At 51.8% G+C, this 14472-nt stretch overlaps 1 protein-coding gene and 1 long non-coding RNA gene across 6 annotated transcripts in view; one reads left to right on the top strand and one right to left on the bottom strand.

Moving 5' to 3' along the window:
• LOC109250833 (core histone macro-H2A.1) overlaps positions 1-9958 on the top strand; it is a 79287-nt gene extending 69329 nt beyond the window's left edge. For all 4 annotated transcript variants that reach the window (XM_019421946.2, XM_019421944.2, XM_019421947.2 and 1 more), the window contains exons 8-9: positions 1547-1721; positions 9203-9958. In XM_019421946.2, the coding sequence (XP_019277491.1) occupies positions 1547-1721; positions 9203-9368 (341 nt within the window). In that variant the 3' untranslated portion in view covers positions 9369-9958. The remainder of the gene's footprint in view (positions 1-1546; positions 1722-9202) is intronic.
• On the bottom strand, positions 983-8463 carry LOC109250835 (uncharacterized). 2 transcript variants are annotated; one of them, XR_008423894.1, is made up of 4 exons: positions 8229-8463; positions 6657-7584; positions 3003-3184; positions 983-1829 (listed from the first exon to the last, which is right to left on the bottom strand). It is a non-coding gene; the product is annotated as an uncharacterized LOC109250835 (long non-coding RNA). The 2 variants fall into 2 exon arrangements; XR_008423893.1 differs by having other exon boundaries at positions 6657-8463.
• Positions 9959-14472: the final 4514 nt, after the last annotated feature.

Here is a 14472-nt window from a genome sequence, read left to right on the forward strand (position 1 = left end):
GTATTAGGTAGGGTACATTTCCAAGTCCTTATAGGTATTTCCACCAAAGTCCCATATTGAACAAGGGAGAACTGATGTAGTATTAACTACCCAGCCAGGGGCTCCTGACCTTTCTTCAATCCCTTCCCAGAACCTCTCTGTGCCAGCCTGGAGGTGCTTCCCATGGGTGGCCCTCAGATGGAGGTGTGATGAGAGGTCAGCCTGGTGCTTCCATACCACAAACTCAGCAGGTGACACCTGGGCCACCGCTGATGCAAACCCATTACATTTAGCATGGCTGAGGATATGGTTGCCTGTTTTAATAACTCATTTTGTCCTTGATATTAAGATCAATTTTAGAAAAAGTTTTAGAACATATAAAGGTGGTGTAAAACCTTAGCCCTGGCTCCACTAACGGATGATGATCACAGTTACCGATGTTTCTTTCCAGTCTTTTCCCACGCATCGTTCAGCAGTGACTTCTCCCGAGGACAGACCAGTGCGTAAACCCCCCAAATCTCATGTTGCCATAGGTCAGCACTTGAGCCCAGAGTCAAGAGTCAAACTGAGACCTCTTAGTTCAGAGCTGTTTCTCTGCACCATGAGGCACTACCCACCGATCACTCTTCCCCAGTACCTACTAGTGCCACAGCAGACCTGACAGTCCTACCCACGAGGATGGTCACCCCAAGTGGGCTCAGGCAACAATCAGACCATAGCAGCGATGTGGGGCCTCCGTGTGTTCCTGTACAGAAATGGCGCAGGAGGCACTCAGCAAACCCAGTACCCAGAACCACCACCTGTGCATTGCACCTTTGGGAACAGGAGTCCCAGAACATGCTCTGGGAGACCCGGCACTGACTTGGAACACTTCCTAAGGGATAGCACGCCCGAAGCCAGTGCCTTTAGTTCTGATGAGAAGGCAAAGCCTGAGGGAGGGAGCTGGGTGGGGTGTAGAGATGTGTAGTGGGGAAAAGGCAGCTCTCCCCGGAACAGAAACCAGTTCCAGCGTGAAAGAACAATTTAATTCTGTCAAAAACGAAGATCAGTTCAGGAGGAGAAGAGGGCACCAGAGCTGCCAGTCATGTTGCTTAGTGGCTCATTAAATGGAGTTGCTTTCCTAATAGGTTTATCCTGAACTCTGCCGGGGAGATTTATAGACACATCATAATTATGTGTACAGGAGTTCACAGGAGGAAGGGGGCTTAGAGATCCCTAGAGGCAAATTTGAGGCAGCAAACATTCTGACAGAGTCAGTCAAGTTAGGTGGTTCAGGGTCCGCCTCTGGGAGGATGTACAGAGAGGGCTGGCTGTAATCTTGGCTAAAATTCTTAGTGGCGGTGCATCTCAATGCCAGCTTTCCAAGGGTGGCTCTTGGCCTGGTGTTTCCCGAGAAGACTCGCTGGTGAGCAGTTTCTAGGGGGACATCAGAAGCACAAGATGGCAGGCAGCTGCAGCCCTTCCTGGATGCAGGTCACAGGGGAGCCTGGGGGCACGCTGCAGCTGGAGGGCGCTGTGTTGGGCCTGTGAGGGACAGAACTCACTGTTCCTGTCTTGTCTCCTCCAGCTGCTGTCAGCGCAGGTCACGGCCTGCCTGCCAAGTTTGTGATCCACTGTAACAGTCCGGTCTGGGGTGCAGACAAGTGTGAGGAACTTCTGGAAAAGACGGTGAAGAACTGTCTGGCCCTGGCAGACGATAAGAAGCTCAAGTCCATTGCGTTCCCGTCCATTGGCAGCGGCAGGTAAGGGCACATCGTGGCTTGTGAGGTCATTATACTTAGCTGCATACTTAGCCCATAATCGTGGAGCTCTGACGTGTGCACGGTCAGCTAAGGCTGTTTTTGAGCCATCTGCTTTAGTCGAGAAGACCCAAAGCACAGGAGGGGAAAGAATACAAACATTAAGCAATGGTGAACAGCAATTGAAGAGATGGAGTGAGACAGGAAGACTGAGGAACGTATCAAATTTCCTTTGTGACAGCAGATGTCAGCATAGAAAGTGACTTCAGGGTGTAGTGGGACCATCAGAGATGGCAGTTTAGAGAGTGAACCTGCCAGGACATGAAGACTCAGATATGAGGGAAGTGGAGAGGACAGGGGAGGTGTGAAAGCCAGGACCTTCGTTCCAGGAGCACCCTCCCAGCCACAGCATGCCTCTGCCCCTTACCTTTGTATCTCTGGCATCCTTCACTCGCCCCTCCCCCCCACCCCAGCCTGCCAGCTCTGTCTCCATGTGTCCTGCTGTCTGGCTCTTGCAAGGCGGACATGAATGGACACTTCTCTGACAGTGACATAGGGCTGGGTCTGCCCTGGCTTCCAGCGCTGAAGTAGCCCCCAGTAACTCTGGGTGTGCACTAAAAGAAATTAGAGCTCTGAGAAGGGAGAGTGCTTTGGGAACTCCATGCCATGATGCAGGGGCGGTGCCCCACTTCCCATCACATCATGGGGTCCTCCCTGTCCGGGTCTGTGCCTCATGCCTCACACTCTGGATTTGGCACCAGAGGCTGCAGCTGTGGACATCCTGGGCCCAAGAGGGCCATAACCCAGGGCTATGTATTGGCCGTGGCTGCACCTGGGGCATCCGATCCAGACTGTGCGCCCACTTGGGTCTCTGCCATCGGATCTTCCCGGTGCCCAGGCAGGGCTGTGTGGCGGCCATATACCGGCTTCCTTTGACACTGCAGGCCGCACAGGGTGACCATCCTCAACCCCCTTCCTCATGTTTAGAGAAAGCGCTTCTTTTCAAAGCACTTCCCCTCCAAACCCACGAGGAGCAAAGAGTAGAGTTTGCGAGCTCCATCTTGGGCAGGCTTTGTAATGATGCCTCTCTGAACACTGCTACCACTGGGGTTCTACACCTCAAGTGACAGAGCTAGCCCTGGGCAGACTTCCTATCACGTGGCACCGGGAGGTCTGCCCAAGCTGCCCTGTTCCCACAGTATGTGGGGGGGAAGAGGGGCCCTCAGGGGACAGTGATAGCTCATGCCAGCGCCCCACCCTCATGCATGCCCACAGTCTCCCTACCCTGTACGCTGAGTGCCACTTTACTGCCAAAGTGAGGGACATCCAGAGGTATGTGATGACACGTGTGGGTTTGGGTGCCGTCCACACTTCCGGTCTGTGCTTTTAAATCCTGATCTCTTTTGCCAAGAGCCTATGTTGAACATCACTTTGCAACACCATTTAAGGGTCTCTTAAAAGAAAAGCTAAAGGAGAGGGACCATTGAAAGCCATTTGCTGTCAGGCTGCCGTCAGTTGGTTGTCACAGCCGGTGGCAAAGACAAAAGCCACCATTCTAAGGTCGTCAGCAACCCCCCCCCACCCCCCGCCCGGCCCATAGCTTGAAATTTCCCCAGAACTAGGGAGATGTGTAATGGGTCCCAGAGTCGATTCCGAACCTTTTTTTGACAAAGTGCTTCTGAATCAGAGTTTAAGTAGCCAGCTTCCTGCTTCTTCCACATCCTGTAGACGGTCTGTTCTTTGGCACAGTGCTGCTGTGTGACCTTTGCTAAACGAGTTAGCCTCTCTGTCCGTGGCCTCCCTTATCAGTGAGCACGGCTTTGGGGATGGCCCTCCCTCACAGATGGTCCTGAGGCTCAATTAGTGCTTCGGATGCACTTTGATCTACTCTGATGAAAGGTGCTTCAGAAGAAAGAAGCAACAGGAGCCTTTATTGGAGGTAATAATTTCATATTCTTTCATATAGCTATTGGGAAACTTTTAATTGAAGCATAAAAGTAATTCTCTACATTTTTCATGGAGTAAGAAGTTTTTAAAAACAATCCATTGAAAGCTTTTAAGAGGGCAGAATGCCAAAGGCAAGCACATGTGCAATGCCAGCGGCCCCACATCTGTCAGGCAGACCTTGCCCCACAGAGCCATGTAAACAGCTGCCCTCTCTTTCATGAGTAAAGATTAGGATTACACCAGAGCCGGTCTGTAAATCACAGTGGGTTTTAGGAGGGGAAATAAAAAGCTTGTTTGTGGCATCCAGTGTCTCCGGCCTAAAAGTCGGGTTGGAATGAAAATAATAGAAATGCAAACATGTTGGCAAGGAGCAGAGGGGTCACTTTCTCTCAGCCAAGGCCCAGCATGTGGAGGGCCATCCCACCCTTATGCCCTCTCCCTGTAGCCCCCCAGAGGCCAGACCCTGACCTCAGGGAGACTGTCCTTGGGTACTATGGTCACAACATTCATGGATACCCCCACTCTCTCAGCTCTGTGTGACATTAGGGGGCGACCCCCTCTCTGGAGGGGTAGGATATAGGGAATGGGTAGTTTGGAACTTTGATTAAACTCTCTGTAGATTTATGAGCTTCAAGGCCAGTTCATTTTTTTTCAAGTTACCATTTATGGGTATTCATTGAGTCTCACGTACTGTGCTAAACCCTTGATCTGCATTATCTCATAACACCCGTACAGGGTGAGCACTGTCATTAATTCCACTAAAAGAAAAAATAAAAAGGAAGCTGAGAGGGGTTAACTCGCTCCCCTGAGGTGACACGACTTAGACTGGGGAGAGCCCGAATTTTAGGGCAAGTCCTTGGCCAAGATGAGAGGCATGGAGCCCCTTCCAGACCCCGGTTGCTCTCCACCAGAGGATCGCCCCACTGCTTGAGGGTGCTATACAGGAGGAGGTTTTAGGGAAGCTCAGAAACCCCACTGGGGAAGTCCCTGACTTCCCTGGGCCCAGCCATCAGCCTCCCTCCACCTTGAGAATTGGCCTTAGAAGAGATAGGCTAGTAGGTAATTCTGCCCATTCTGTTTGGTTTCTTCCTAAGACAAGAACATCTGGAAAGAAGGCTACAGGCCATATGGGGGCTGTGCTCCCCAGCCCATCCCCCCCACCATGCCCTTTGGAAGTGGAGCCCACTGCTCTCAGCTGCTGCCCTGGTCTCTGCCTCTGGAGGGAGTGGCCTTCAGGCAGCCCAACTTGACAAAGGCACTTGCTCAAAGCTACATAAAACATGGAAAATGGAAAGGCGCAGGAGCACCGTGAAAGGGAAACCTAATCCTACCAGAAAAAATGACCACACAGGGACACACTTTCCTAAAGTCACTCAACCTTTTGTGACATCCAGCCCTACCCTCTTGCAAACCACCAAGACAATTAGGTGGACCAGTCCCATACAAAAATCAGAGTCCGTCTAGAATCCACCTTTAATCCTGCTCTGCCTTCAAAGGCAAGCTGCCAGTCTGTCTCCTCCAGAAGAATCTGCCTGGACTCCTCCAACCCCTGAGACATAGCCTCTCCCCACAGGAGCTTCCAGGGTCCCTGATCAGGCTGTGCAACACAGCTCTTGGCTTAGAGTCCTGTGTGCCTGCTGTGGCCAGCCCTGCAGGTGAGCTCACTGATAACAGAGACACTTAGTGATGCACCATGGAAGGTGGGGGCCCAGCAGGGCTGGAGGCATGACAATCTCTTATGGGACATGGCCCTTGTGAACCCAGAACCCCTGCGGTCCAGGTGGAATGCAAGAACAGACAACCAATATGTAGCGCCAGCCATCACTGAGCAGGCCGACCCAAAGGGTTCGACAGCTCATGTGGTCCCCTTTCACTAGTCTAGAGAAACTAAGGCTGAAGACAACTGAAATGACTTCAGGGGAAGCTCCTTAGTTGGCCCAAGACCAAAAGGCTGGAATCTAGGACACTTGCCTGCAGAGTAACTTAAGGCACATGCCTTAACCATGGCCCCTGGCAGGACCCATGGGACCTAAATGGGAATATGAGGGACACCTGCCTCTTGGCATCAGCATCCAGTGTATCCACGTCAAGGAGACTAATGCTTGGAGAGGTTAAGGCCCCTGCCCCAGGGCAGCTGGGCTTCAAACCCAAATCTAACACTACAAGGGAAGCCCCATTCCCCTTACTCTACTGTGCATTGGGGGAGGGGCATCTGGTCTTCTCCAGAAGGTGGACAGAGTGACTGTTGCTCGGGGAGGTGGGCCCAAAGACTTGGCCAAGCAGGGATGGCCACTGGGGACGGCTGCAGGGAAGCAACCAGCAGGGACCCCAACCAGCCAGGAAGCTGGCAGATGAGAGAGACCCCACAGACCAGTGATGCTTCTGAAGCAGGCCCACACAGCACCAGCGACCCTGCGTCACCCTGCCATACCATGCGTGCCAGTAGTCATCGCTGACTGGGCATCGCAGACCCCGATGGCCTTCTGGGGGCCTGAGGCCGACATTGTCGGCCCAGGGAAAGCGCAGTGGTGACAGCGATCACGGGGCCTGGGAGGAAGACAGTTTTGTACCACGTGAGCCTCTAGAAAGATGCTGCCAGACTGCCTGTTCTATAGACGCCACTACCAATTGAGGATGTTCTGCACATTGTCTTGTTCAATACTCATACCCCCCAGGGATAACAGGTGCCTTGCTTACCTACCTCATTTCCCCAGATGACAGACAAGACACAGAGGCAGGGCCTGGACTCAAATCCTGTGTGGCTCCACGGCCTGAACCTCTAACTGCCCTGCTGCTCGGCCCTCCTGAGGACGGGAGGCCATCTGGGCCTCTGCAGCAACACAGCTGCCCCTGACTTGAGGGCTCCGGGTGTGGTGTGTAAAGCACTGCCATGAGAACAGCTGCTGCTATGCTCCATTTTGCTACAAGCGCCGCTCACTATGGCCATGAGAAAACATTCTGGAGCCCTGAAAGCATAAAGAAAGGAATCACCTTCCCCACTCCTTCCTGGCAGCCTGCGTGGTGCAGAACAGCTACAGTCCCTTGGCTGCATTTTTTTCTTTAGGCTGTGGTTGCCTAGGACAGAGGGATGGGTTTGTCAATAAGAGGTTCTCCTGGAAATAAATCAAATGCACTTGCACCCACCAACCTTGAAAGAGACCAGCCCGTGCTCCATTAACAGTAGGGCTGACAGATACTGATACTACGGGCCTAGAGCCTTCGATCCCCACCTTTTCTCCCTCACTTCTAGGTTCTTAACCTTGGGGCCCACCCTGTGAGCTCAGACTAAAACCTCCTTGCTGGCTCCATGCAGAACAGTGGTTCTCAAAGGGTGTGCCCTCGACCTGCCCAGTCCGATTCCCTGGACAGAGCCCAGCAACCTGCAGCTGAATAAGCCCTCCCTGATCTTGACACAGGCTGCTCGGGAGGGTGGGCCAGGCTCCCCCAGGCTCCCCGTCCTGCCTCGGCTTCCAGGCACTTCTGGAACTCCTGCAGATCTGGCCACTGGCTTTTCTCGCCAGGGATTAAGTTACAGGCCGTAATCTGAGTTTACAGTGGGAAAATAAGTATTGGCTCTTTGTGAGACACTTTAAAGGGTCCCTTATTCCAGTGACCCCCGTGACCCTGTAACGGCATAGCCCTCCCCCAAAGCTGGCCCTGGTCTCACCCTCAGGACTGGGGCTGGGTGAAGGGCAGCCTGTACACGCTCAGGCACCCAGAGCCGGTGTGAGGTGGACCCCCACAACACTCATGTATACACGTGCCCCTAGGAACGTGCCCTAAAATGGGAAGTCGAGTTCATGTCTTCGAATACTTGCCAACAAGTGCCTTTTCCCAGACAACCTATCCTGTAAAAATGGTCAGGGCAACTCTGTCAGGGGTGATGAGAACAGCTTCTTCCCAGAATGAGCTTGCAGATCTGAGAGTGGATGGGGGGAAGGGGAATAGCTTGCTTTGTGGGTCCCACATTCTCCCCCCTTCCAGCGAAACCTTTCATTCAGCATGGTCCCCACCACCCTCCGTCCTGCCCCACCTGCTGGGCACCCTTCCTGCGCTGCTGGTAGACAGGGCGCCCAGGATCTGCTCCAGGGGAGTCTGGGCCTGACACCCCCTTCCTGCAGCTGCTACACTTGTGCAGCTCTTCCTTCGGCCTCTGAATCCCGCTCCTCCCGGGCAGTCCTGTGCTGGCTGGCTACCTTGTGGGCGCCGTGTGGCTGAGGACAAGCCTCACACCCCACTGTTGCCCAGAGGCCCTTCGGCACAGGCTGGGAACATGCCCCGGGTGACACCCCTTGTCTGCTAAGAATGAGCTTCACTTCCAAAGCATCTACAAACTACTAGGGATCCATCTTCCAGCTGGGCGAAGCCCTGTTTGATGAAAACCAAGTCACTAGAATAGTTTTGCCCTGTGGCCCTGAGATGTGCTTAGTACTGACAACTGGAGAGTAAGTGTGGCTCTCCAGAGGAATAAGCTAAGGTAGTTCAAAACTCAGAGGCACTTAGCAAGCAAGGCTCAGAATGTTCTAAGAAAGCCTCCACCTTATGCATTTGAAAACCTCTCACCTGGCAGCAGGCACCCCATCTGAAGGAGGGGTGTGGCCTAAGCCGGCAGGCTGGCCCAGCACTTTGGATACAATGGCCCACAGGCTGGGGGCTCTGGAAGACTGCAGATCTGCCAATGAAAAAAGAATTCCCCATGAAACCTGGCCTCAGACTCTCACCTGAGGATCCTTAAGTGTACCCAGGGGGTCAGTAAGGGATCTGAATCCAGACCACTGGCTCAAAACCCATATCCTTTCTGCCAGCCTAGGCAAGCCGCTATGTTCCTGCCACTGTCCCGGGTTCCCTGGGTCCTGCACCTGCGGTGTTGACCAGGAACAGCCCCAGGCACATGTAGAGCAAGAGACTCCAGTCTCTCTAGACCTCATTTCAGATTCTGCCAGAGTTCTGAGCCCTACCTCCAAAATTCCCACCTGACTTTTACCTTAAGTGGACATATGTGAATTCACAGCCATCTGGCGGGGAAATTTGAATGCCATTTCTTGAGATAAAGAGCCCCCTCGGCCAGGAGTCGTCCCCTGCACTCCCAGCCCCCCATGCCCTGGCCTATGGGTGATAGCAAGCTGGTGGGTCCTGGGATGCACTCCAGGCCAGCAGCCCCAGCACCTGTCAAGTCTAAGGCCCACATGAAGGCTTTAACGCCCCTATGTGTGTGAACAACAGTCCCCTCCTGGAGAAGCTCCAGCCTCCAGCTGTCCCATGGGGGAGGGGTGGCGTCAAGCCCCGTCCTAGTCACAGTAACACTGGGAACAGAAATGTGGGAACTCACACTACCCTTGGGAGACTCCACGCAGGAGACACAAGTCGTGCGTATGTGCTTGTTGCTTGGCCCTTCCTCTGTGTGTGAGCAGCCCTCGCAGGCACTGAGGCCCCTCGAGGCGAAGCACAGCACCCAGCCCTGGGGGCCTCCGGGAGGGAGGGCGGCAGGCCCATGGCCACGGTGGCCCCTGGTTGCTGAGCCCCCTTCTCTCCTGTAGGAATGGCTTTCCAAAGCAGACGGCAGCTCAGCTGATTCTGAAGGCCATCTCCAGTTACTTCGTGTCAACGATGTCCTCTTCCATCAAAACAGTGTATTTCGTGCTTTTTGACAGCGAGAGTATAGGCATCTACGTACAGGAAATGGCCAAGCTGGACGCCAACTAGGCTGAAGTACAGAAGCAGCCTGCGCCGCGCCCCCGCCTCCGATCTGAAAGAAAGAAAGAAAAATCCCCTTCACGCCTGTTGGGAGGCGGAACCCTTTCATTTCCAGTTTTGCTCATCTAGGGAAGATAAGGTTTTGGTTTCCAGTTTAATTGTTTTTGACCTTCTAAAATGTTTTTACGTTAGCACTGATAGTTGGCATTACTGTTGTTAAGCACTGTGTTCCAGACCGTGTCTGACTTTAGTGTAACCTAGGAGATTTTATAGTTTTATTTTAATGAAATCCTGCTTGACGCAGAACAGCGGGGAGAGCAGTGTCTTCTACGTGTGGCCGAATCCAGGAAGCCTGTTTTGTAACCGTGTGTCGTGGTGCTTTATTGTACACCCAGTGGCGTTCTTTTTACTATAATGTTCCTTTTTTTTCCTCAAGAAGAAAGATCATGAATTTGCAGCAGACTTCATTTTTGTTTACTTTTTGTCTTAATGATGGATTTGAAAATGAAAGATTTAAAAGGCAGAACAGAATCTGTTGTCCTTAATTATATTTGCGATTTGGAATTTGTGTGAATCGATTTAGTAAAATGTTAAATTGCTGTGGTGACTGGCTTGTTTCAAGTTACTGTGCCCTTGAGCCCTAGGTGGACTTCTCCTGTCACAGGATGGGGGACGAGAGCGGCTGCCCCCAGAGCCACCACAGGGCCACCGCTGCCTGGACACAGGAGCATCTTCAGGCCCTAATGACTGGTAGGGGGAGCTCATTTAAAGTCTCTCCTTCATCCTTGTGACACTTGGGCAAGGGCGTACTCCCCATTTCACAGGTGACGAAGCAGGTATACTGAAAGCCATGTGGGTGGTAAGTGGCAGACTGGTACTTGAGCCCAGATCTTCAGAATCTGAGCCCAGCTCTCTCCTCCCGTCTGCCCCCTCCTGACAGTCTCTCTGGTTCATGGACGGGCCCAGTGTCTCCGGGCCGCTTGCCACACGGAGCTGGAGAAGCCTGGAGACTTCTGCCAGAGCTGGGTCGGGCCTCTTGTTCCTGTAGGACAGGGTCCCTGCGGCCAAAAACTTTCCAAGGGCAAGGTGCCACTCCAAGGTCCCCGAGATGTGCTCCCAGCTTTGACATGCTTTCTCACAGCTGTGGGTGTTTAGTGATGCAGATTACAGCTGACCCTTGAATGAGGTGGGGGTTCGGGGCACCAACTCACGCACAGTTGAAAGTCCAAGTCTAATTTTGACTCCCCCAACACTTACCTACCAATAGCCTACTGCTGACTGGAAGCCTTGCTAATAACATAGCCGATTAACCTATTTTGTATGTTACATGCATTATAGGCTGTATTGCTACAATAAAGAAAGCTGGAGAAAAGAAAATGTTGTTAAGAAAAACGGAAGGAAGACAAAATACATACACCGTGTTATACTGCATTTATCAAAAAAAATCCTCACGTAAGTGGACCTGTGCAGTTCAAACACATCTTGTTCAAGGGTCAGCTGTATTTACGGAGATCCCAGCTGGACGACAGTGGCTAAACCTTGTGTTACCTAAATTCAGCAAAACACAGACACTCTTTGCTTCAGAAGGTACATTTGCCTAAAATGCACAGAAGACCGTTTCTCTCTAAAAAGAAATAGGCCTGCTTCTAGAACAGACTTTAACCAGGAGAAAATAGGCAGCACACACATATCAGAGATGAACATAAAGGATCAGTTTTCCTTTCCCAACTGTGCCTAATGAAATCAAAATAGAAGTCCTAAGCCATCACACAACCGTGCTTTTCAATGAAAAGGCAACTGCTTCTAACTCAAACCTGAAAGACAGTTTTTTCCAAGTTTCTCATAAAGGTAAGGTGTTGTTAATACTTTTACTTTTCTTCCCCAAGATCTCTGAGTCTACACTTCCTACGTCTTGATTAGAATTTGATAAAAAAAAAAAAAAAAAAAAGAAAGAAAGAAAGAAAGAAAGAAAGAAAGAAAAATTTTATTGTGGTCTTTTCAAGACGCATCTTAAAATGTTATCAGGTCAAAAGTAGTATCTTCAAAGTGTTTGCTCGGACAAACCACACAGTGCAGTCATTCACCCAAAAGCATTGTGTCTATAGGTAGAATCCTCAGCATGCAGGATAACGAGCAACAAACCGTGCTATTATTAGCTGGGGATGGTGATCATTCGCTGTGTGCCAGTCACTGTCTTGAGCCCCTCAGGGGCATAAGGCACATTTCATTGTGCCTCAGGGATAATTCGATGGGCACTTCCTGTTTTCAGAGCCATTTTGCAGCTGAGAACATTGAGGCTGGGAGAAGTTAAGTAACTTCCTAGTGATCACACGACTAGTAAGTCACCACCAGACTCAGATGCAGAGATGCTGACAACTACAGTACAGGGCCCCTAATGGCTCACTCTTATCAGCAACAAAAGGAAATCCAGTTAACCATGGTGGTATTTTTTTTTAATGCTTATTTTTGAGAGAGAGAGAGAGAAAGCGAGCAAGCTGGAGAAGGGCAGAGAGAGAGGAGGAAGACGGAGGCTCCCAAGTGGGCTCTGTGCTGACAGCAGAGACGTTTAACCAACTGAGGCACCCAGGTACCCCCACCGTGGTGGTATTTCTAACTTGGAGACTGAAACACAAAAGGAACCGAGGGTTAAAAGGCCTCTAGGTGAATTGCATTTCCTCAACTTTGGAGAAGGGACCACAGGAGCAAATCCTATTATTTAGCAAGGGGCCTCCACTAGATGGCGCTAAGAGGACTGGGAAGCAAATGCAGGAAAGGGAGCCAGCTTAGGCTCTTCCTCCAGCACACACAAAAGAATAAGTTGCAGTTGTTGGGATTTGCGTGAATTATTTACCATAATCACCTAAATGTTTCTAAACTTTCACTAATCCAAAGTGCGTCTCACCCCTGAGATGTGGGCTCATTGAAGAAATGCTTTTCAGTGAAACAGAAAAGAGAGCCAGCCAACTGCCTGGGATTCCCATCATGTCTAAACCACCCAGTTAGTTTTTAAAACCAGGATCAAAAATTGTTCTCTGATGTCAGCCTCATGTTTACAGGGGAAAAAGAAAACAGCTCATTACTTGAAAGAAAACTTGGTGTAACTGCAAGGAAAACTTGAAATGCACACATGCCTCCATTCAAAAGAGCCGTTGCAGTTAGTGAAATTTACCAAAAATGAAATTATTCTGTAAGCTAGGGGCTGTGCAGCCCTGCAATCTGGTGGTGGCACTAGATAGACAACAGCCACCCCCCACTCCCTGTTCCTGAGGAGCAGCCCTTGCCCTCGGCAGCTGGGCTCTGCCCTCAATAATCCAAACAATTTCCTCCGCCTCCTGCGTCTGAGATCTAACACAGCACCATAGCTCCCACTGGGACTAATATGACAGTAATAACTACTGTGTGTGTGTGTGTGTGTGTGTGTGTGTGTGTGTGTGTGTGTATGCACACCCATATCCCAGTCCTTTACATCCACTTCAGCTGGATGGCAACCCTGTGATGTTGGTAATACTATCCCTATTTTACAGATGAGAAAACTACAACACAGAGAGGTGAGGCATATTCCCCAAGGTCACACAGCTCTCAGTGCTAGAGCTGGGACGTGAGCCCAGTTGTCTAACTAAACAAAGTGCTCCCCATTGTATGTTCTCTGAACCTCCAAGGTGGCCTCTCCTTTGGTATGTACTCCCAAGTTCTGCTGCAGTTAGGCAGGCCTTCTTGCCTATTCCAGACAGGTCGTGTGTGGCCAGCCCTGGCAGCATGAACAGAACGTGTTAGAGGACAGATGAATAGAAATGTATGTTAAAGCCATCTGGGGGCCAACGGGATTTACTGGGTACTTACTATGAAAAGAGCCTCAAACGGGCAAAGGCAGGTGAGACCCTGCCTCTGTCCAGCCAAGTGGGAGACCCAGAAACATGCGTGCTAAATGGGCAGGGACTCGGGAGGGAGCTGTGCGCACTAGCTCAGTGTTGCAGGGGGTGGGGGTGGAGGTTGTGCAGCAGAAGACATAGACAGGACTTCATAGGTCAGGGTGATACATGGTAAGTGGCCACACAGCACACAGGCCTGGCGGTGCCAGCCAGGGGAGCTACGGGTCTGCCGGGGGCCAAGAAGCCCAGACCTGCACCCCACGTGCAGCCAGGCCAGCCACATCCGCCATGGCCCCTGCTCCTTGGCTCTGGCCCCGGCATGTGGAGCTGTCCATCTGTGCCTGTGTTTATCTGGCAGAATTCCTCCTGCCCGTTCAGGGTCAGGCGGCTGTGTCTGGTCACAGCTATAGTCTGCCCTGACAGAGAAAAGGCAAGAAGGCAAGAAGACAAGAGAAGAAAACAAGAGATGAGCAGTCACTTCTGTCTCTCGTCCAGCCACGCAGTCCCAATCCTGGTCCCCATCTCGAGGCCGGAGGGGTGGAAGACCCAACTGGGCCGGTCAGGGCCGGGTGCAGGCAGTCCTCAGGCAGTTTCCTCAACATGTCACTCGGGCTGTGTCATCATTCACCCTGAGTGGGCCGGCACTCCCTCTGTCAGAGGCAGCGGAGGCTGGGGGATGGCCCGGACGTTTCCTTTCGTTAGCAACCGTGATGTTTAATTTTCCTGGCCCGGCGCCACCAGCCAACGTTATCTTGGGAGCTGGCTTTGGTGCGGCCTCAGAGGGATCCCCCTGAAAGCACCGGGGTGGGAGGAGGGTCCTGGGCCCATCCCTGGCTGAGAAGAAAAGGAAACGCTCAATGGCCAGGGGTGAGGCCACCTTTCCTTTGGCATTTCTTCTGTTTATAACTTAACCCGATGTGTTTGCTTCTGGGGGCCCCCCGATATCAAAATAATATCCCATGACCCTCCTGACAGGCGAGGCAATAAAACTGCTCATTAATCCCGGCCGCCATCACTGCCCCGCCATGCTCCTTAGCAAAGGTGTGTAAATAGATTGGCCTTTCCCTGACCCCTAAAAACCAACTCAGCCGGGCTGCTTTGTCAAACCTCAGAAAGTGTTTCACAAATGCTCTCTCCACAGAAGGTACTGTCTTCCTCAAATCCCTCTACCACCAAAGCGACACTCACCCCTCTCACGCCCCCCATGCTCACACGCCTAAGGAGACTCCAGAGCCCCATGTCAG

Source organism: Panthera pardus, unplaced genomic scaffold (genome assembly GCF_024362965.1).
Source record: "Panthera pardus isolate Hobbes unplaced genomic scaffold, ASM2436296v1 HiC_scaffold_2, whole genome shotgun sequence".
Taxonomy (NCBI): Eukaryota; Metazoa; Chordata; class Mammalia; order Carnivora; family Felidae; genus Panthera; species Panthera pardus.